Source organism: Thermobia domestica, chromosome 10 (genome assembly GCF_964235325.1).
Source record: "Thermobia domestica chromosome 10, izTheDome1.hap1.1, whole genome shotgun sequence".
NCBI classification, from domain to species: Eukaryota; Metazoa; Arthropoda; class Insecta; order Zygentoma; family Lepismatidae; genus Thermobia; species Thermobia domestica.
Genome location: NC_137463.1, coordinates 164,833,950 through 164,856,364, shown reverse-complemented (window position 1 = coordinate 164,856,364; position 22,415 = coordinate 164,833,950). Strand labels below are relative to the sequence as shown.

At 36.3% G+C, this 22,415-nt stretch overlaps 1 protein-coding gene across 1 annotated transcript; it reads left to right on the top strand.

Moving 5' to 3' along the window:
• The first annotated feature begins 1,003 nt into the window (after nt 1-1,003).
• On the top strand, nt 1,004-22,139 carry LOC145662103 (uncharacterized). Its single transcript, XM_081727437.1, has 3 exons — nt 1,004-1,072; nt 15,741-15,891; nt 21,897-22,139. Exons 1-3 carry the CDS (start codon nt 1,055-1,057, stop codon nt 22,040-22,042), a joined length of 315 nt encoding a protein of 104 aa, XP_081583563.1. The 5' UTR covers nt 1,004-1,054; the 3' UTR covers nt 22,043-22,139.
• Nucleotides 22,140-22,415: the final 276 nt, after the last annotated feature.

Below are 22,415 nucleotides of genomic sequence, written 5' to 3'. Positions count from 1 at the left end.
GGGGATTTTTAGAAACGCAAGGTGATGGGTCCTATTATTTTAATGAAGAATTTATATACCAAGTTTCATGTTCGTAAGTTGAAAGGATTGTGAGACACTCAATTTTTTGTATAAATTTTGACCCTATCCTGTTCTCTTTTAGGAAACGTATTTTAATCAAAGCAACATCATGAAAAGCCTATGTTAAGCTATGGTCCAGTCATGCATAAAAAATCAGCAAAATCTGTCGCGAGATCTAGGAGAAGTTCGCGGGTAGATATAGTTTCATCGTTTTCAAATATATACAAGAAAGATGGGTTCCTTTATCCCCCTTAAAACGGAACGCGCTAGAACACAGGTCTGTTATTTCAAATGAAGAATTAATATGCTAAGTTTCTTCTTTCTAAATTGAGAGGATCTTGAGACACTAAATTTTTCGCTTAAATTTTGAACCCTCCGCTTCCCAAATTGCGTCTGATTTACCCGTAACGACGACTCCATACTGAAGATTTAATACTTCATTGCTAATGGAACCTTGAACCATGCATATCAAGGCTGCTCAACTAGGTTCCATTGAATACAGTTTATAAATTATGATAAGTGCAAATTATTACATAGTGTAATGTATCCTGGAGTAAAATATTACTTCACAAGGTAACGTAAGACACTCCCCTTCCCTTTCATCTTGCAAAAATTGTACGGAAATAAAACTATTAATCTCAATGCAAGAATGCTGCTGCAGTACTTTCAATACATTCCAATTATCGTAATTTTTACATGGAAGTTATATTGTCATTTCACTAAAAGCGCCCAAACAAAGCACATTATTTCCTTTGTTGGCAACTCTGCATACAGGAATCTTTCGTGGCCATAAATTTGATGTGCGTGATTATTTGGGGCAAATGACAATGGAGATCAGCCATAAGTGCTCTTGTTCTGAGAGAAATGTCCTCCAGGTGGGTGTTGAGACACCATATAAAAGTGTACGCTCACCTATAATCTCATTCTCTTCTGAAATTGTTAACTCTTTTAGCCGGTGTCTGTTTTACATAAATTATAGACATTCTTGTTCAAGATGATTCGTCGATTGGTAGTAAGTTGTCATTTTTAGTTTTATTTTCGATTTCTTGTTAAAGGTAGTTGCTAACAAATTATTGTGCGCAAGTTTATATACTTAATTTTAAACGCTCATGGTAGATAGATTACATTTCCCTATATTTCCTTATCAACTACCTCAAAAATAGAAGAAATACTACCTAAATAGAAGAAATAGCCCTACGATAAATTTTCGGTTATCTATAAAGGAAATGACGCTGTACATTCACGATGGTCTATCATTTTGTTCATGTTTTCTATGATGATCCATCTTCCACAGAGACTCTTCCCCCCCCTCCCTTAACGTTTTGGTAAACTCATCATAAATAATTAACTATGGCCTATGGGACCCGGAGGTTCAATTCCTAGTTCCCAAAAGCTCTCCACTGACTTCTATTCCTAACCAACTGGATCCAGTTTCTACTTTGTATTTCTATTTCTGCGAAATTCATCTTAATATTGTCCTCCCATCTGCCCCTAGGTCTTCCTAATGATCGTTTTCTGATTGGTCTTCCAATTAAAACTTTGAAAGCGTTAATACTTTCTTCCATTCTGGCTACATGATCTGCCCACCTGAGCCTCCTAGACTTGATGACACTAACAATGTTTGGTAAACCGTATAAATTATGTAGTTCCTCGTTATAAAATTTCCGCCATTCCTCTTGGCTCAAGATTCGTCTCAAGATCTTGTTCTCTAATCTCAATCAATTTTCAGACTACGTTCTTCACTCAAAATAAGCGACCATGTTTTACAACCATACAGAACAACAGGTATGATTATCGTTTTATATATTTTAAGCTTCAAATTCTTCGACAGAATTCGTAACGACAAGAGATTTTGAACTGAATAAGAACATGAATTTCCTGCTTTTAGTAGACATTTAATTTCTTCGTGAATATGGTTTTCGCCTATTAATATTGTTCTTAGATATTTGAAAGTATCCACTTTATCAAAAGTATTATTTGGTATTTTAACGCACTCATCATTTGCAGTCTTAGGATCTCGACGAATTTCAATGTATTTAGTTTTCTCTGCATTTACTTCCAAACCCATGTCACTGCAAAAGTTTAATAAGAGCTCTGCATTTCTTACTATTGTTCTCATATCATCCTCTATTAAATTTATATCATTGGCATACGCCATAACATGCTGAATACCATTTAGCTCTAGGCTTTGGTTGCTATCTTTGATTTTCCTTATAGTAGCATATTCCAGGACAAAGTTGAATAGTAACGGCGATAACGCATCTCCTTGTTTCAGGCCATTCTCGGCGTGAAAGTTCGTGGACAAAAAAATTCCTACCCGGGCTTTACCTTGGGATTCATTTAAACGTGCCTTAATTAATCTAATTAGCTTTTTCGGTATTACAAATTCTGTAAGAATGTCGTACATTGTTTCTCTCCTAACCGAATCGTAAGCCTTTCTAAAATCAATAAATAGTTGATGTACCGGGATACACTCCATTTTTTTTTTCGAGTACTTAGCGAATGGTAAATATTTGGTTGATAGTTGCTCGATTTCGTCTAAATCCGCACTAATAACCTCCAATAACTTCATCTGCGTATAGGGTCAATCTTGTTAATAGAATGTTTGAAAAGATTTTCTAGGATGTTCAGAGAAGAGAAATGCCTCGATAATTATTACAGTCAATTTTGTCGCCTTTCTTGTGAATTGGAACAATGATTGATTCTTTCCACTCTTCTGGCCATTCTTCCTTGTTCCAGATAAGGAGAACGAGTTTGTATATCTTGTTCCACAATTTTTCGCCTCCAGCTAAAATTAACTCAGCCGGAAATTCGTCAACATCCGGAGATTTATGTTTCTTTAATTTCTTTATAGCAGTTTCTACTTCTATTCGGTTAGGTTCTGGAACATACGGTTCTCTGGTGTGTATTTGTCTTTCTCCACGCACATCGGTTTTTGGCTGCGTGTTGAGCAAATCGTCAAATAAATCTTTCCATTTATTTATGATGCTATCATTTCTCGGAGTGAGAACTGTTGCGTCAGCTTTCTTTAATATAACTTATAAGCACAAGGTTGATAACCTTTCTTAAATTCGTTGATCCCCTAATCCATGTCTCGAATGTTTTTATTTTTACTATTATCTTCAAGTTCCTTAATTTTAGCTTTCAAATATCGCGTTTCTTTGTTCTAAACATTTTGGCAGCTTCTCACCTGATGTCTACGAAATTTTGTGTAGTTATTTTATTCGGACTTTGTAGCCAACGTAATTTTGCCTGTTTTCCCTTCTCTGCTGGTTTCGTGCATTCCTGGACGAACCATGGTTTGTTCCTATGTATTTCCGCGTGTCCCAATTTTTCTTTTGCTATAACTTTAATGTTATCTCTAATTTCAATCCAAGTGTCCTCAACACTAATGCACTCCGAATCTTCTTAAACCGAGAATCTATTCGAAACTTGAACTTGGTATTCCTCTATTACTTGGGTCTCTTCTAATTTCTTTAAGTTGAATCTCTCCGTTTTCAGACATTGGATATTTCCTTTATTCAACGAAAATCTCTCTCTTATTATCGCTGCTACCAGGTAGTGATCAGCGTCACAATCAGACCCTCTACATGTCCGAACATCAATTAAGCTAGATTGTCCTCTTCTATCTACTAAAACGTGATCATTTTGATTATGTGTTTCTTCGTCTGGTGAAGTCAGAGCCCTGCAAACCCAAGCCCGAAGACGGCCCGGATGGATCTGAATTCTGTGCCCGGCTCGACCCGGCCCAGCCCAAATCTCGAGCCGAGCTCTAACCGGGCCGGGCACATTCCGGGCCGAGCCGGGCTGAACCGGGCCGGGCACATTTCGGGACGTGCCGGGCCGGCCCGACTCGGCCCGAACACTATGAAAGACGGATCGGAAACTAATGTTGGCAGCCTGTGTTAATCGTAACGTGTTTGGGAAAATAACTCTTTATTCAAGACTGTAAAGTACTGTACTTCTACTACTCTTATTATTACTACTACTGCTACTGCTATTATTATTATTATTATTATTATTATTATTATTATTATTATTATTATTATTATTATTATTATTATTATTATTATTATTATTATTATTATTCATACTATTACTACGATTACTATTACTACTTCTGCTACTACAACTGCTACGACTTCACGTCAGAGTTGACATGTCTGGTGGTACATACTTTACAATCTAAGTACAGAAAAAATCAAAGAAATACTAGTTATTATGGTCAGTCTGCGTAGAATGCGAACAGATGCTTGACTAGGGGCAACGGTGGCTCAGTAGGTAAAGCACTCACATCTGGTGCTAGAGGTCGTCGGATCGATCCCTCTTCGTGTTATGTGAGCTTTGTGGTGGACAAATACCGTGAGCGTGGGAGTTTTCGGATTAGCCCGTTTTCGTCCACTGTCTTCATTCCACCAATTCATCCATCATCATCCATACGTCTTGAGCCGTAATTGCCTAAAGAACATATGGGAAAGTCAAGTCCTTGACCTACTAATTAGAATTTGGTCCGCTACCATTAGACCACGGAGGCCGAAACCATGAACTGGCGTGTTCATAAGATTAGCGCAATTTGTTGTAATGTTCAATTAGCAAGGCAGATTCCAAATCATGTTACATGTTCCTGTATTCTTTATAATTCGATGCTACAATAATAATAGCAAAAAACAATGATCAAACAAATCACCCAGATCCCAGGGTCGATGAAGTGTTCCTAGAACGGTTCGTAACAAGAAAATAACAGAGCTATATGACGGAATGCGAGGCAGTAAATCAAAACAAAATCCACACATATCATTGTTGAACGAAAAATACCTCAAAAGTCCCCTGAATGAAAAATGTATAGATATCAGCTATCAAAAATGCCTCTTAACATCACATATAATAGAAGGGATAGTTGATATTAAGAAAATGAAAATATAAGGTTTCCTAAGAAACCCATAGTGTAAAATGAACATCGCTTTACTGTATGTCCTTGTACGCATCGAATAGCACGGAAACAGAGTCAACAGTCTCAGGCTTTAGAGCATTTCTCCGTTCCTGAACTATATAGCCTGTAGTACTAAAAGCTCTTTCAGTAGACGCACTAGAAGCAGGGATGACGAGATACTGACGCGCCAATTTACACAATTTTGGTAATGTTTGCTCTTGTTGCTTCCACCATTGCAGTATATCTAGTTCTCTTACACATGATGACATGTTGAAGTAGGTGTCTACTTCATCATCAAATTAACCAGAGACTGAATGTCTATCTTCCCAATTCATTAGTTTATTCTTCTTGGTAGGTGACTCCATATCTTGTCTGCTTGAGTTATTATCCATAGCACGGGAATCAAAGAAGCCAACTGCAGTAGATGACTCTGACGAAATAAGGCTTCTGTGTAGACAGATAATCTCTCATCTACAGACATTGCTCGCAGATGACGGTAATTGGGGCTCAAGAAGGTATACTCTACTTGATCCATACTAATGTCGACCTTTTCATTGAGAAACTTTTCCACTCGAACCTTAATCTGTGATATATCTTTCAAATACACTTCACTGTTAACTCTGCAATTTTTTTTTAGTCTGTCAAACCAAGGCAGTATCAAATTCATTGTTACTGTTTTCTCAGCCCCAATGCTTTGGTGGCATCATAGAAATCTTCTAAAAATGTAGTAATTTCTTTCATTAAGGATTCATCTAGGCAACCTAAACGCTGATCTTTGTGCTCTTCTAGTAGTCGCCGGATGTCGACGACCTGCGATTCCACAGATCTTAACATGATGAGTTTAGTGTTCCATCTTACCTCAGTGTCTTGGTTAACAGTGTGTGGAAGCCGAGTTACCAACCCAGACCTTTTGAGATATGTAACTAACTTACTAATGCAATCGAAAAGGTTTTTTACTGGTGGCAGCTCATCTCGGAGGAAGTTGTATTGAAAAGCGTTACGCAAAACTGTGTTTAGTAGATGATTTGCACAGTTGTAGCGTTTATTATCTTCTAAAGCCTTCACAATATTACTTCCTTGGTCAGCAATGAACAGAGAGTTTCTCCAATCTTAATGTGAGATTCCAATCTTAGATAGTTATTTGACTAATTCTTTTTTAATATTCTCTGCCGTCTTTCGTGTTGTTGGAAATGTACTAGTGAATAACACATGACTTTTTAAGTTCCACCCTTTTAAATATTGTACTGTCAGTTCGATATATGAGTGTTTGCGATAATTATCGGTCCACAAGTCCGTTTGGAATGATAATTCACCGCGTTGCAGAGCATCACGTACTTCTGGCATATACGCTTCGCGAAATGTACGTGCTCGTTCCTGTGTTTTTCGCGATATCGCGATATCCGGTTTCTTCGGATTCTCCCGTTTTCTTCTACTTTTTCATTCCACCATTTCATTCATTTCTCATCATCACCGCCTCCTTTAGCCTAACCGGCATAACCATGGGACGTAAAACTGAAAGATTTCATTGTTTTCATTACTGTACTAATACGACAGCGAATACCACTAATGTTATTACTAGTAATACGAAAATAAAACAATGAAAATGAAATCTTTGAGCTTTGCGTCTCATAGTTATGCCGACTAGACTAAAGGAGACGGTGATGATGAGAAATAAATGAAATAGTGGAATGAATAAAGTGGGAGGAAAAAGGAGAACGCCGCGAACCCCCACACGGTGTTTGTCCACCACAAAGTTCACTTGGCGAGAGCTTGGATCGAACCAGGGATCCCATACACCAGAGGTGAACGCTCAACCACTGAGCCACTCTTCCAGGAACACCTAATCGACCCTGGGGACTTGGTGATTTATTTGATCATATTTTGTTATATTTGTAGCATCATACTATAAACAATACATGAACATGTAGCACCATTCGATATTTGCCCTGCTAATTGTACATTACTACAAATTGCGCTGATCTTATGAGCACGCCAGTTCATGGTTTTGGCCTCCGTGGTCTAATGGTAGCGTACCAAATTCTACTTACTATGTCAAGTACTTGACTTTATCATACGTTCTTTACGTAACTACGGCTCAGGCTGTATGGATGATGATGGGATGAATTGGTGAAAAAAAACAGCGGGAGGAAGCGGGACCACCCTAGAAACTCCCACGCACACGGTGTTGGTCCACCACAAAGCTCACATAGCATGAGCAGGGATTGATCCGACGACCTCTAGCACCAGATGTGAGTGTCTTTTTCTACTGAGCCACTGTTGTCCCTCGTAGACCAAGCATCGGTTGACATTCTACGCAGACCGGCCACAATAACTAGCATTTCTCCATTTTATTCTGTACTTAGAAGGTAAATTCGGTACCACCAGACATGTCAACTCTGACGCGAAGTCGTAGCAGTTTTAGTAGTATTAGCAGTGGTCGTAGTAGTAATAGTAGAAGTAGTAGTAGTAGTAGTAGTAGTAGTAGTAGTAGTAGTAGTAGTAGTAATAGTAATAGTATTACCAGTACATCACAGTCTTGAATAAAGAGTCAGTTTCCCAAACACATTACGATTAACATAGGCTGACAGTAAGACCGTACGAACACGGCAAAGGTAGAGGTAGTGGAGAACATTAAAAAAAACAAATAGGCTGACAACATTAGTTTCCAAACCGTTTTGCAGAGTATTCGGGCCGGCAGCCCGGATCGGCCCGGTTTCGGCCCGGTTAGGGCCCGGTCCAGTTTGATATTACTTGAAACGGGTCGGGCCGGGCCTGGCCGGGCACCGGGCCGAACCGGGCGCGCCCGGCCCCTGCAGGGCTCTGGTCTAAGTGTACTTATGAACGTCGCTATGTGGGAATTTTGTACTCTTCACGATAAGGTTTATGGATATTGCAAAGTTCACGAATCTAACGCCGTTGTCATTACTTTCCTTATGTAGACTTTTGTTCCCTATAATCGGTTTGAAAATATCCTCTCGTCCTACCTTCGCATTGAAATCCCCTAATAGAATTTTCATTGGTATCGCGGGAGTTGGTCAAATATCGGTTCCACTTCTTCGTATAAACTTTCTTTTATATCATCATCCTTATCTTCTGTTGGGGCATGTACACTCATCTCCAAAATTATTGTCGTATATCTATAAATATGTTGTTGTAGGAATATAATTTGATAACGAATTCGCCCGGTATTTCTTATAATGTTAGTATGTGTATAATCAACAAAGACATGTATGTGGCAAATTTCATGTCAAAACAGCAGTACATAAGAACAATATAACAAAAATAAAACCTTTCTTGTCCATTTAGCAAAATTTGGTTTTACTCATTCTAGTTTTCGTATTTACTATTCTTTTTCTATGAAATTTACCACAAATATATATTTCTCTATTATATACATAGTATCAGTATTAAAAGTACGTACCCTGCAAAATTATTATCAAGACAGTTATAGATACGTGACAATCATTTTGGACATGAGTGTACATTTAAAACAATAATATCACCGGCTTGATTGTCGATATTATTTGTTTGTGAACGAAAAACCCTGTTCCTAATTGGTGATTTGTATTTCCTTCCCTGTAAAAGAACGTAAAACTTCCGGAACCTACAGTTTCATTTTCTTCCCACCTAATTTCCCGAACTCCTACTAGATCCATCCTGTATTTCTCTAACTCACTCGTTACGGATTTTAACGCGCCTGCCCTTTAAAGACTTCTAATATTCCATGTTCCAAATCTCATGTCCATTTTCTTTTGCTGAGGTCGTGCCAATTTATCAGTCCTGGTCCGAAGCTTCTGTAAATGTTTCTGAACAATTTTTTTTTTTTTTTTTTTTTTTTTTTTTTTTTTTACAGGATGAGGTTGTTAGCCTCACCCAAATCCCCAAGCTGGAGGATCACTCCTTGTCGTCGTCGCTTATTGAATATATTCGCAGCTAACCTCTATATCTAGGGGCCTTCTCGATCCGCAACCTGACAACGCACCATGCCATGGTGACTTCACTACTTGAGTGGAGAATGGCCAAAGGATTTTCTTGATGTTACAATGACTGCATTGCCTAAGAAAAAGCAAGCAAAGAAGTGCAGAGAGTACAGAACCATTAGCCTTATTTCCCACATTGGAAAGATTATTGGACTCATACTGAACAGGCGGCTGAAAAGTAAGATAGAAGAGATGTTAGAAGATCAGTTTGAATTCCGGAAAGGAAAAGCAATCAGAGGTGCTATTGGGTTGATGAGAATTATATCAGAAAGAGTTCTTGATGTGAAGGAAGAGCTATGTTTGTGCTTCATCGACTGGCAAAAACTTTCGACCGGGTCAATTGGATGAAACTTGTGAATGTACTTAAAGAAATCGGAGCCAGCTTGAGAGACCGACAACTCATTCGAAACTTGTACATAGGCTGAGAGAAGTTGCGCTTGAATGAAGGAGACACCAGTAGTGTGGAGATCGGAAGAGAAGTCAGACAAGGGTGTAGTATGTCGCCACAATTATTCATTAACAAGATCAGGTATGCAGATGATACGGTTATTATAGCCAGAACCGAAGAAGGACTACAGGAGATGATTGACAAAATAGTTGACACCGGAGAACTATATGGAATGAAAATCAATATCGAAAAGTCGAAAGTCATGAGAATATCCCGAGGAAATGCAACCTTACGGGTCAGAGTAAAAAAAAGAGAACTTGAAGAGGTCGAGAATTTCAACTATCTGGGAAGTATTTTGACAAGAGACGCTTACTGTACCAAAGAGATCAGGTCAAGAATTGCCTGGCGAAAGAAACATCCAACAAGAAAAGATAACTCTTAACTAACAGGCTCAATGGACTTAGAAAGAAGTTGGTCAAGTGCTGTATCTGGAGCATTGGACAATATGGTTCAGAGATTTGGACATTACGAAAGTTAGAGAAGAAATATTTAGAGAGCTTCGAAATGTGGTGTTGGAGGAAGATGGAGAAGATAAAATGAACAGAGAGAGCGACAAACGAAGATATTTTAAAACGGATAGGAGACAAGAGGAAGTAATCCTTCGTAGGAAGGCCAATTGGGTTGGACACATCTTGCGAAGAAATTGTCTTCTTCATACCGCCATAGAAGGAAAGATAGAAGGAAAGCAAGGAATAGGAAGAAGAAGAACACAACTGATCGAAGATTTGAGAAACAGAAGAAAATATTGGGAGTTAAAAGAGGAAGCTGAGGATCGAAAACGTGAAAGAAACATTTCCAGGCCTTAATCTAAAATTGAAAAAAATAACTCTTTAGCCCCAGGACCTGCCGAAAGGCAGAATACTTGATACTACTACTACTACTACTACTACTACTAATAATAATAATAATAATAATAATAATAATAATAATAATAATAATAATAATAATAAGTATTAATAAAGAGAAATTTTCTTTTGATCTCCTATCAGGCTATATGAAATGAAATATAGTGCTTGTAAAGTGTTACTCAAATTTTAAATTTGCTTTTTGACTTCCAGTTAATATGAAAGAGGTAAATCAGTATTATGACATTTAACTTAGAATATCCATTAAGGGTTTCAGATTTAATTATTTTCTCTAGTTTGAAAAATGATAAAATATCAATACCGGTTTAGATCTATATTCCTAGATCAAAAGTCATGTAATAGAAAATACTACCACTATTTGTTTCTCAATATTGGTCAATATATAAAGATCAACTTCAGTATAGTTATGACTAAGTATTCCGATTCTTCTATGTTAAGTGATTCCAAGATTAATAACGAGACAAAATACAATTGATTTCGATCGATGTGACACAGCATTTTCGGTTTTACCAAATGAGTCGTTTTGATGGCATCCAACCGTCTTAAGAACCTTTTCTCCTTAATGTCTAAAAGTATTTGTTCTCTATGAACGTTCATCAATGTGGATAAATTCGTTTACCGTATAAGTCAACACGACCATCTCTCCCCTTAAATTATTGATACGATCTTTAATGATATAACTAGTATATGTAGCGTCTAATCAACTTCAGGGATCTCTCTAATTAGAAGTTCTTAGGTTTCTCTTAGCCATTCAAAGTCGAACACTATGCTATAACATTATTTAAATGATTTGTTAATATATAATAACTAGTTTCTCAGCAGCCTTAATCTTTTTTATTTTTAAGCTAGCTACAGGAATATAATTGATGCTTTACTATGTGAACTTTCTAACAGCATAATAAAATTACTTTTTGTGCATGTTGATATTCCTTCTTCTTATTTATAATGCAACTTACGTCACGAAAATTTTAAAGAATAAAATGGAAACGCTGCGAGCACCTTTATGTTATAAATTAGCAGTTGATATTTTACAATGTAGATAGTTCAAACCTTTACCAGACAAACACTGGAGTTTTATTTACGTCCTTGAAGACACAAAATAGCTATAATTACATAAACAGACGGGTAGTAACATAAACTAAAAGTTTCATCAGATCTACAGGTATTTAGGGCATACCGGGCTCACCATTTAAGAATTATGTGCGTTAGATACATTATAGCCACTTGAAATTCTCCAGCAAGTCTGTTTGTAAAAATTGCTTCTGAAATACTGTGCAAAAATGACGGGAATGGGTCCAAACTCACATAATTTATACAACAGGGTATTATGAATGAACAATTATAGGCATGTCCAAAAGTGTGAAGTACACACTTCGACCATGCACACTCAAAGTCTACAAATGGAGTGTACCCCTATAGTGTACACTTCGTGAAATTAACTTTTGATCCACGCTTCGTTCCAGTGCCTCATCGTAGTGAAACATGGAACATTTATAACGAAAGAAGGGAGAATTTCGTGTATTAGAAAAAATTAACTAATGCTTTCTTTTCAGATGAATGACTTTCCAGTTATAGTAAAGGTAAATATATCGTAGAGATTGACAATATGAAGCAACCATAAAATGACTTAAGAGTTTCTTTCATGTATGCCATCAGTTTCAATTTCGGATCTCTCATCCGCAGATTAACAAGAACGGATTTTCAAGGCAATAACTATATACATATTGCATTATGTGCACAATAAACTCGTAATAGCATAAAATCCACTAAACCGTTGGTAATGTTCTATTTTATTAACTGGAAGGAAATGTTTGGCATGTTTGCGCAAGGAAATATTTATTAATCTGCCGGAACATGAGCAGCACTGGTGGTTAGTGCATTGATGACAGTGTTGGGAAGTATCTTAGGAATTTCATTGCAAACGGAAGTAGGCAGCTTGCAAGTGCGTTAGGACACCGAAGGTACTGAGGGGAGCGCTATTTACAATAACGTGCCGCAAAACTTCTTTGGGAGAGAGTTCATATCGTGTATAATTTTCTTCTGTACGGTAGGTTACACAACAATTATACTGTAATTGTGGTAGTTCTACTATATTGCTTCAGTTACAGGTATACTGATTGGACTATTTCTATCATACAGCGCTAATAATTAAGTCCCTTAGATGTTACTCTTTCTTTGTGAATTTATAGATTTTACTCGTAAATCTTCGAAATAATATCTCCATATTCTTAATGTGCACCTAAAGTTAATAATTACAGGGATGACAAGGAATGAAGTGATGTAGTTGAACAACATGAGGACCAAAACTTGCAGGAAAAGCTATTATGTTAGTATGAAATACTAATGTATCTCTTCTTGTTCACCTCAACCATAGATTGATGGGCAACATGAACATTTTAAAACTTTTCTCTCGCTTAGGAGAGCTACTTTATACTTTGATAAGGTCTCCTCTTCGTAACTGCATTTAGATATTCTATCCTTGGTCCCCCTTTTCCTGATTTTCCTTCTGCCTTTCCCTCTATCAGCACGGTGATCCAATCGGAGTGCCGGATAAAATGGCCAAGCATGCTGCTGCTTCTTTTTCCTATTATCATCATGATCTGTCGTCCTTCATTAGCTTCCTTTAGTACATCTTCATTCCTTTTCCTTTCGGTCCCAGCATTCGATATACGTAGCATTATGCGCCAACACCACATTTGAAATGCTTCCAGCTTGGATATTTTAGCTTTTCTCAATGTCCTCGTCTCAGATCCGTAAAGCGCCCCACTCCATACTAGTGTCTTCATAAATCGTTTACGAACGTCCAGCGACAATTTTTTTATGTTAGTAGTTTTCTTTTCCTATTGAATGCTTGTTTAGCCTGCGCTTATACTAATTGTATAAGAATCACATATAATCAACGTGGATAACCCTAATTAAAATAATATGGCAAAAAATAACAAAAATGTAAAATTACTATCTTATAAGCATGGTTAGATGGAGTCCTGTATGTTGTATATATTCCAACACTTACATGCACTTCACTATGCTTTCGGCGCCTGCATCTCTCTTGATATACACCCGCTGTCTCTCTTACATGCTTCCCACTGCGAAAATGATTACTCAGTTACGAAACAAATCCACTCGTCCAAGTATAACTATAAAAAACTACTACTATAATAAAAAGTTTATGAAAATTATAAGACGGTTTTATGAAAAATACAGCATATATGTTATGTAATGGCTCTCATTGTTCGGTTACACGGAAAGAATTACTTGCTCATAGTTGTTTCATAGTGGGTACAGTAATGAAATTGTATGAATTAAGAGGAATTTGTGAAATCTTTGATAAATGTGTAGAAAGAAATTTATGACCAGTATTTCACTTTTGGTCAGCTGTCAAAAATGCAAAATGTACGATAATTGACATATTACTGACTTTCGCATAGACTAAGTGCAAGAAAATACATACGGTAGCTTTGAAAGGAATTTTTTGGTTTAGAATCAAAACTGGAAAATCAGACCTATAGCTATGAATTAATATTTCCAACTGTAGCTGTAGCCATAGAGAAATGAATACTCTAAGTATTCATTATTCTATGCTAAAGTTAAAAATTTTAATCCGTATGCCATTAATGTTTGTTACTTACATGCAAATAGCGGAATTATCGATAGTCTAATTATCACAATTAAGCTACAAAAAACATGTAATATTTTAAGCACAAATGTCTATTATACATTATTAAAAAAATATAGTTGCTTGTTTTCCCTACACTATTTTAAATTCCATTGCGTATACAGAGAACATAAATACGTTTATTATTTGTGTAACATTTTTATATTCCACTTATAAAATCACTTATTTGTATATTTATCATGTAAATTATTATAAGATCAACTTACAAAAATATCAACTCAACAAAAATTAAAAATATGCATTTTAAAATTTTATTAAGTCATTTTGACAATATCGTTGTTCCTACTACGAGAAACCGCCATGTTAAGCACACAAATGTACTAACGTAGTGTACATCCTCGCACACTATGCAGTATGCAGTCGCGAACTTGTGAACTTGGACTTTTCTACGCACACTAAGTGACATCAGTTCTGGAAATAAGCGTACTTTGAATGGCCACTTGTATCTTTTGGACACAGCCATAATTTCAGTGACATGGTGCATGCTTACGACCAACAGCGGCTTCGATTTTGTGTCGTATTTTCACCGTGAAAAGACGGTTTACGCAGCACTGAAGTAGTGGAGTGTTTACAAGCAAGTAAGAAACGTGTGGGCAAGTATCACTATACTTCGTTGATGTTAAAAGGCACAATACAAAGAAACCATTACGTTCGAATACCTCAAGTTTGGATTAGGGAATATTTCTCCTACCGCAAAATTTGTGCATGTATAGGACATGTGTCAAAGCATGTATAAAAACAGTTGACAAATGAAAATCTACTGATCGACTGTCAGGCAGTGAACCGCGCATTATGACTACACCATGGGATAGCAGGCATCTTGTCTGTGTGGCTCTTGTAGACTGTACAGAGTTGTTCCCACTTGGTGAACATAACGACACTGCCATGCTGAGTGGCAAATCGTCATGTTTGCGAACTAGTCCTGCTTCAACTCGTTCTACAGTGAAAATCTCATACACATTAAAAGCTTTCATGGTAAGCATAACCTGCCAGCTACTTTATCACTGAATACCAGAACGGCCGAAAGGTAGGTGTGATTGTGTGGAACGCCATTGGACACAACACACAATCTTGACGGTTACGCGTCAAGGGCAACCACGACATCGGGGAAGTTTTAGTGGGCGAGGTCACGCTCTTCCTTAAAATAACACTGGACAACATTTTCGGTATTTAGGAATTTACTAACCTTCTTCGAGGATCTATGGGTACCGCTGTTTCACTGGCGTGCACGATCGGCTGATATGTCTTTATCGAAATTCTGTGAGATATGGTCTCATCGGCATTTTATTTCCCATAGTTCTCAGCATTATCCAGCATAGTCCCCCTAACATTATCAATATCTTGCTGACTCTTGATGAGAAGTTCCTCAGTATAATATACAATGCATATTTGATTAAATGTTACTCAGTATAGGTACTCCGATTGAAGCATGTAGAGGATTCACGCCATATTTATTTATCAAATTGTAGAGGTAGTAGTTGGAAGCGTTGTACAGTTCTATAACTGTAAATATTTCTACATATTCATTTGATTGATCAGAGGTGTAAATTTTATTCCACTCGCTCCTCGTGTATTTTCTCGAGTTTTCACAAACTATCAAGTATATGTGCACTTCCTTTTTAAGTTCAACGCTACTATTACAGCCAAAGACAGTTCATACCAGATACTTAGAGAAAACATAATATTCACGAGAGTAAGAAAGATAATTCACTCAGAAACTTAATTCACATATAAAATCTTAAGAATATGGTTATTATGTTATATCCCTTTCTCCTTTCAGATTTTACTCTTGGTCATTTCACTTGTCTATTGTAAATCAGATGAAAAGACAGATAATAAGGATCTGGTAACAGCAGCACAAGACTACTATGGTCAGAGATCACCATATGGAGGATATCCTTATGATCCCTATTACAATGGGTATTATAATGGTAAGGATTTCAACAACACATACGGTAAGGATTTTATTAACATTGATTTTCGATTTTATAAACCATTTTTCATTAAGTTTTATTCATCCCTACATCAGTGAATAACAGCATCATGTTTTTCGTTGGACTCTAATACTTTAGATTAACATAATGGGTAAGATTTTTTATGTAACCACCAGTTGCAATTAACACAAAATTAACAAATAAGAGATTTAGCTGTAAATTAATGCATCCTGTGATCTGAGCAGATTTGCTTCATTTATAGAAGCTAATTGTCGTGAGTAGCCGAGTGGTTATTATCCATATTTTCTTTGTAGTGAGTTCAATGCTGGGGTCAACATTATACTCAAGTCCTTTCATGTATCCTTTAGGTTAAAGACATCAAAATCTATCGTTGTCTTATATAGCCTAATAGTGAACGAACATATGTTTAGTGCATGCAATCCTGGTTTGATTCCCAGTTTGGATACAAATTGCCAATGTTGACCCAGTATCTTAATTCAGTTGGAGAGATAGTTATAATAAGAGGTAGCAAACTCTAATCTAGAAAGAAAAAAATTATAGCGTTGGGAGATAATATGGTGACCACACATCATTCAACTGAAAGCCACCTAGCTATACATAATGCTTCATAGGTGAAATTGTCTGTTGACATCAATTGGACAATGCAATGATGTCATGAGTTTCGTGTAATGCTGTACGTTTCTACTGAGAAGCAATTCAAACATTGAAATGAAAACTTCCTTTAGATATCATCCTTCTTTGTAGTGTGAATAATTGTAAATATAAAAATAAATAAATAAATAATAAAAGCAACTCTCTTATAAAATTCATTAAAAAGGAGAAAATATTGGTTTTGATATTGTAAAACGAAGAAATCGTTCTAAAAATTAGAAGCATTGGGCACTCTTCCTTACGTTGAAGGTTACAGATTTATATATATTGGGGAAATGGTTCGCTATTATCAATGGCTCTTATGCTTAATGTGATTGCTTGCCACATGTCCATAATTAGAGATCTATGATGGTTCATAACAGAAATGCAACCTAAACATTAAATCACGTTCAACGTCCTTTACAGTGATTTTTATTCATTTTACCCCCCCCCCTTCTCAAATCTTTTTAGTGGATAAATGATTTGTTTTTAAGTTTTAATTACGATTGTAATTAACTTTTTAATCTTTATTCAACATTCTACAACGAATTATTTACTGCTAACTTCCTTAACAAGAAATACTAAATTATTTCAATGTGTGAGCTTACATGTTTTATTTTCTAAAAATATTTTACAACACTTACAACACTTCAGTCAAAATTTTGGTGAAAGGTTCTTCTTACAAACATTTCAAACTTTTTCGTTAACGGCACCTCATTAACATCTTGAGAAAACATTGAACTACTCTACTATCTATTGAAGCAATACTTAATCAACTGATGCTGCCTAAGTAAATAGGCTACCGTAATACAATTGTATTAACGTTATTAATTAATTTTACAGTAAGACGATTGACTGGAGAAATAAATATGTGAAAATAATGTCATCTGGTTTGTTTCTTTATAAAATTTCAGAGTTCTTGTGAGTATGGATATGCTCAAAATTTAAGTTGCAAGATTTGACTCTAACAAACAAACAAACGGAAAACTAACCTAATAAAAACATTGAAAAAATTAAAGGATTTTTTGCTCTTTCTTGGAAGCATTATTGTTACTTGAGACAAAATACCAACTAAAGCAGTGGTTCTCAAACTTTCTGATAACACGGAACCCCTGCTCATTCGGGAAGTGATCTGCAGATCCCCTTGCAATGCTATCTGAAATGTCACATGGTATTAAAAATGTACTAATTAGAATTATCACTGACAATAAGATCAAGAAAAATAATGCAATAAGTAATTTATTCTAAAGATACATGATTGTTTCCTAGTGAACGAAATTTCAATTGAAAATATCATAACTTTTAAGACCAAAAATCATTTTTTTTTTCTAAAAAGGAAATTCACTTGATAAACAACGTTCTCAAATGTGAGGTCACTAATGTGAGGATGAAATTCTTTGTTTTTCCACAATTGCATTGAAATCTGGTATAATTTTTGTCACCATCAATCTTAGGTCCGATTCCGTTTTAAGGTTTTAATGCTACTAAGAGCAGAAAAGGTCTGCTCACATCAGTAAGTAGTAGGGAAAGGCATCAAAAGTTGCAATGCCTTTTTAGACAACTCTTCGTACTCACAGCGCACGCGCAAACCAATTTTAGTCAAGAGTTACTCACAGTGTCAAATCTAGGAACATATTTTGGGAAGGGTTTCTCATCCCAGAATTGGAAGGGAGGCTTGATGACTAACATTTACTTCTTTTTAAAAAAAAATCTGGAATTGGTGGTAGCGGTGGAAGCTTTCCGCCACTTGAAGATGAAATCCATGAAATTCAGAAGCGTCGTACAGTTAAGGTCCGCGAACCCCACTTTGAGAACTACTGAAACAAAGCAAGGTGAAAATTTTAAAAAAAAATCAACTTTTATATAATATCTTCAATAATTAGTATATCGTTGAGTGTCTCATGCAAAGCATAACATTTCTTGTATCTTTTTCTATGTTTATTCATGAAAATCGTTCAAAAAACCCTTAAATTTATTAGCAATCTTACAGGAACTGCTTATGAAAAGACCTAAATTAGTACACAAATATTTCGGTATGTACCAAATGGATATTACATATTATCATTAAAAGCATTATAAAATTGATTCAAAAATTACATAATTTAATCTGCACAAATGTCATATCTAGTATTATTTTCCTTAGTCCTGAACTTGAATGAAATCATTATGTCAGTAATTTTTTAAGTAATTTTCTCCAATTATGATATTTGATTTACTTGTGCAATAACCTTATGTAATACAACACCAAGATGATGAAAGACGGGAGTTACGAGACATTGTACATTTGATATGAAATGTATAATGTCACTGCAAGAAAATGCAAATATCCTTTGTGTGGCGTATAAAGACAATGTTCTTGAAGAGATATAGTTAAGTTAGGACGAAGTGCAAGCCAGCACAGTACTCAAAGAATCATTATGATCAGTAAGAACGTAGGCATATGAATTATTTTAAACCTTTAGCGTAATATCTGGTGTAGTAAAAAGTAATCCATTATTTTGCCAATAGATGGCTTCAGTGATCTGTATCTCGCGTTGTATAAGTCCGATCAAGTTCAAGGAGATGGCGTTCAAACGATGAGATTGCGTACTACAAGCACTGTTCAGATAGTTGTGATGAGTTGACTCAGTATTGTGTGAGCGCGAGTCAAAATGGACATTAGCAAAGAGAAAATACGCTATATTTTACAGTTTTTCTTCGATAAAGGCGAAAATGCAAGCCAGGCGGCTGCAAATGTGAATAGTGTTTATGGTCCTGATACTATAACAGCCAATGACGCGCAATTTTGGTATCGTCGATTCCGTTCCAGTAATTTTGACGTCAAAGATGCACCACGCACTGGAAGGCCAAGTGTCGAAAATGTCGATAAAATCATGGACATTGTCGCGTCCGACCGTCATGTAAGCACTGTGTCGATTGCCCAAGAGCTAAACATTGCACAAAAAACCGTGTGGTTCCATTTGCATAAGTCTGGATACAAAAAGAAGCTTGATGTATGAGTGCCACACGAGTTAACGCAAAAAACCTCATGGACCGAATTTCCATTTGCGAATCGCTGCTGAATCGCAACAAAATCGACCCATTTCTGAAGCGGTTGGTGACTGGCGATGAAAAGTGGGTCACTTACGACAACGTCACGCGAAAACGGTCGTGGTCGAAGCGCGGTGAGCCGGCGCAAACGGTGCCCAAACCAAGATTGACGGACAGGAAGGTTTTGCTGTGTGTTTAGTGGGATTGGCAGGGAATTATGTACTATGAGCTGCTCCCCTACGGCTAAACCCTTAACTCGGAACTGTACTGTCAACAATTGGACCGTCTGAAGGCAGCAATCGACCAGAAGCGGCCAGCTTTGGCCAATATGAGAGGCATTGTGTTCCACCAGGACAACACCAGGACACTCACATCGATAGTGACTCGCCAGAAGCTCCGGGAGCTTGGTTGGAAGGTTCTTATGCATCCACCTTATAGTCCGGACCTGGTACCGAGTGATTACCATCTGTTCCTCTCCATGGCGAACACGTTTGCTGGTGAAAAAGTCGCTTCAAGAGAGGCTTGTGAAAATCGACTGTCTCAATTTTTTGCCACTAGGGACAAGGGTTTATATGAGAGAGGCATCATGATATTACCTTCCAAATGGCAACACGTCATCGAACAAAATGTTAGAATGTGACCGAAATCGGATCATTCTAACTATGGTAAGTCAAGCCTTCAATGTCATGCCAAAATAATGGATTACTTTTTACTACACCAGATATTAAGGTGTTAGTGTAGCTTTACAATATAAACTTTCCCAGGCAAGACATTACTTTTACATCTTTTTGATACGAGGTTGTCTTAACTCTGATGTTGTAGACAGTCCCACTTTTGATTAACTAACGCTTTCCATGAAAGGTGGTGACTGTGTTTCACATAAAAGAAATCCATTTGACTTTAAGTAAAGCAATTTATGACGGTCTCTGTACGGGAAGGAGGAAAGGTTCCACATTCCAGTGAATTAGAACTTGCGCGATCAAGTTGAAATGGTTGAGGGGATTAAAACTTTATTAACCTGACAATCCTTCGTTGCTCCTAACCCTGCTGAAATCATAGGTGCTACGTATTCTTTCACCATTCATTTAATTATTATCATTGCTCATCGTTTCTTTAGAGTGCTCGTAAATCGTAAGACGTAAAACTCTGAAATAAATAAGTAAATCACCTCGCGTCTGCAAATTTCTTAAGCGTGATGATTGTGCTTCACTGTTTTATTATTTTTATATTAGTTGTATGTTACTGGACAAAAACCTGTCAAGTCAGCTAGCTAAATTAGTAAAATGTACGCATAGTTGTAAGAAATCGTTCTTCATTTGATTTATGTATAGTTTAGGAACCAAAAGCTTACATATCATAATATTTTATAAACTTGTATAGAGTAGGTCAAGTTCTATTACCATGATACATTTGACCCAGATTAGATAAGTTCAAATGAACTTGAACTGTCTATATAGTGTCCTTGCCATTGATTTTTCAAGGAAAAATCAGATGATGGTACCCCCCTCCCCCAACAAAAAACGGTATTGGAAACTAGTGACGATTTCAGAGAGGGGCTCGGAGATAAACTCCCCTTAGAAGCTACAAAGTTTCCCCCTCATCGTCATGTCCATATTCATGCTCAATGAAAGTTACCATTATTTTCGCAGTATGATATTATTCATCCTTGTGTATTAAAAGTTGCCCCTTTCCAGGTAAATCTTATCAAAACACCACTGAAGGAAACAAAGCTCATTATGTATTTATTAGAAGGTAAAATGACTAGTCCTGCTATATTTTTTATTTACTTGTTTATTTTAATTTACTTTTCTCGTATATTTTATCCACAGCTACCTGCAATACAGTTTCCAACGCAATGTTGCGTTATTCTAACCTTAACTATTCAGAGATCCTCCTGTAATTATTGTGTAGAAGTAATCAGTCTCTTTTTTTATTATTTTCATCAAAGATTATTATGTGCACTTTTAAGGAGAAATGCATAAATGTTTTAAATGGCTTTGTTCAAAAGATACCATTGTAGATGGAGCAATATTGGTAGAACGCAGAACCGGATTGCGAACACCGTTTGCAGATGACTGTTTACATTGAACTGAGAATTTCTAGCGAATATACTGCATATTATATAATTAGGAAAATTTCGATATGTCACCTTACACTATCCTTGTCTGTAAATTTAAAGCACCAGTGTGGTTAATAGAATGTATTTACACTTATGTTATTTCTTGAGCAAAATTAATAGCGTTAACGGATACAGAAGAAAGCACATTTGATTTTTTGTAAGTTATTTTTCCAGTTAACTCTCTCATCTCTTTATTCTACAGGTTATCAAGGATATCCTGGCTATGATTATTACCGAGGATATGGATACAATCCCTACTACTACAACAGGTACAATTACTACGGATACCCAGGATACGGAAGTTATTCATCATATTACGGTGCCTACCCTTATGGCCCAAGATATTAAGGAAAGAAATTATGTCCTCCTTAATTTTAGTCAACAGTAATTTTATATGTAAAACATCTTTTTATTTATTTGCATCTGTAATTTAACTTATTTGAATAAATTAATTTCTTGAATGAAAAATCAAACATCTTATTATTACTGTGGGAGAGGAAGTGGAGCTTACACGATTTGCAATTTTGGGGAACTAACTTTCAATACTTTCCATATTTGCATTTTTCAATAACACCTTTTCTTAGATTTTGAAAACAAAACCATTGTGAATTTATTTCTAGCTTCGTAATGATTTAAAACTGGAAACAAAGCATTATATTGAATATATCATCTATCAATCTAAGATTTGAAGAAATTCTATAGCTTATATTCATGTAAATAG

Bases quoted from the DNA above. Each gene is read 5' to 3' on its own strand.
- LOC145662103 (XM_081727437.1), top strand. The intron at 15,892-21,896 runs GTAAGGATTTCA...TTTATTCTACAG, and splicing joins TTACAATGGGTATTATAATG to GTTATCAAGGATATCCTGGC.